Raw genomic sequence first — 1,449 nt, forward strand, 5'->3', positions numbered from 1 at the left:
CACACACACACACACACACACACACACACACACACACACACACACACACACACACACGCGCGTATTACCACATCCAACCTGGATGCGTTGTTTATAATGCAACTACTGTAAAAACAACATACCACCATTGGATTTCGAAACTTCTGTAAGCCGCTGGGTCGTGAAATAACCATTATTTCACCTCCAAATATTTTGAAACCGAATGCGTTACCGAGAATACATTTCCGTTACACATTAAAACAGATCAAAATATGACTTGAACGAAACATTATGTTTCTCTGTTGGTCAAGGTTGACCTATGGATATACACAAGTATGTACAGGCCTGGACAATGCCTCTTTTTCCCATTTTTCACCTTTTTAACACGTGCAGTTAGCCATGCATGCAAGTCTTCTTCTCCACGGCACTGATATTTATCAAAGGGATAGGCCGTCGTCTCAGCAATGCGTTTCTACTCTAAACGAATGGTAATCTACTGATGTCTACTGATATGTTTTCATGACTCTTAACCTTTTGGACCATCAGCATACCATTCTAATCTTAGAATGCATGCAATGTGTCACTGGTACGCTGGTGTTGCAGAGTTTATACCGATCAAAGCCACCACATGGGGAGAACTGAAAGAACATTTCATACTAATGAAATACACAAGAATGCTACATCGCTACGACCATTTAAAAATGCTTTGTTGTTCTAATCCAGTGGTTCTCAACCATCTTTTTACTTCTGAACCCCTTTGTTTACTATTTTATTCTGGTCGGTCCCCACAGCCATTCGATGTTTGTAAACGAATTATATAGATACTTCTATCAGAATTCCTAGTTTGTTATTCACTCATATACTTATGTAGGCTGAACTATTTAAGATGTTAGAGAAAGAAACCTATCTGTTTATTGCAATCTTAAATATAACTGTGGACCCCAAAATTATCATTTTCCTTGCATATCTTATATGGAACTCAGGAAGTCATATGACTCTTGGATGAGAATCACTGTCATAAGTGAATGGTACCTACTTACAGACAACAGTTTTGATACGTTCAGAGCACATTAAATTCTGATTGTTCAGCAGACTATTGGTTTAACCATTAACAATTCAAATTCATTCTGTCAAAATGACGGAAAAAAATAAATGCTATTATATCAACATTTGCACAACTAAAGACTTTCTAGAACTTGGAAAGCAGTGGCTTGGTTTTAATATTCTGTAACTTTCCTGACGTAATTTGGTTTAATTTTTGTATTTGCCAACCATTACTGATTTCAACTTCGTACATATTTTAACACTAAATCAAATTATTTCAGGTGTCGAATACTCGTGGACAAACTGCTCTGGTGCCCGCTGTTCTACTGCTGATACCTGGTCCATACCCTGAAGCTCTCGATGTTGCAATCAAGTAAGCCTCACTTGTGTGGGATTTTGGGGGTCGGTGGGGTGTGTGTGTGTGTG

The 1,449-nt window shown here is 38.2% G+C and overlaps 1 protein-coding gene across 5 annotated transcripts in view; it reads left to right on the forward strand.

Annotated features, from left to right (window-relative positions):
• The window catches only part of LOC106868256 (uncharacterized), a 168,616-nt gene that overhangs the window by 151,199 nt on the left and 15,968 nt on the right, over window positions 1-1,449 (forward strand). For all 5 annotated transcript variants that reach the window (XM_014913427.2, XM_052970798.1, XM_014913428.2 and 2 more), the window contains exon 10: window positions 1,305-1,396. In XM_014913427.2, the coding sequence (XP_014768913.1) occupies window positions 1,305-1,396 (92 nt within the window). The remainder of the gene's footprint in view (window positions 1-1,304; window positions 1,397-1,449) is intronic.

This window comes from Octopus bimaculoides, chromosome 9 (assembly GCF_001194135.2).
Source record: "Octopus bimaculoides isolate UCB-OBI-ISO-001 chromosome 9, ASM119413v2, whole genome shotgun sequence".
Taxonomy (NCBI): domain Eukaryota; kingdom Metazoa; phylum Mollusca; class Cephalopoda; order Octopoda; family Octopodidae; genus Octopus; species Octopus bimaculoides.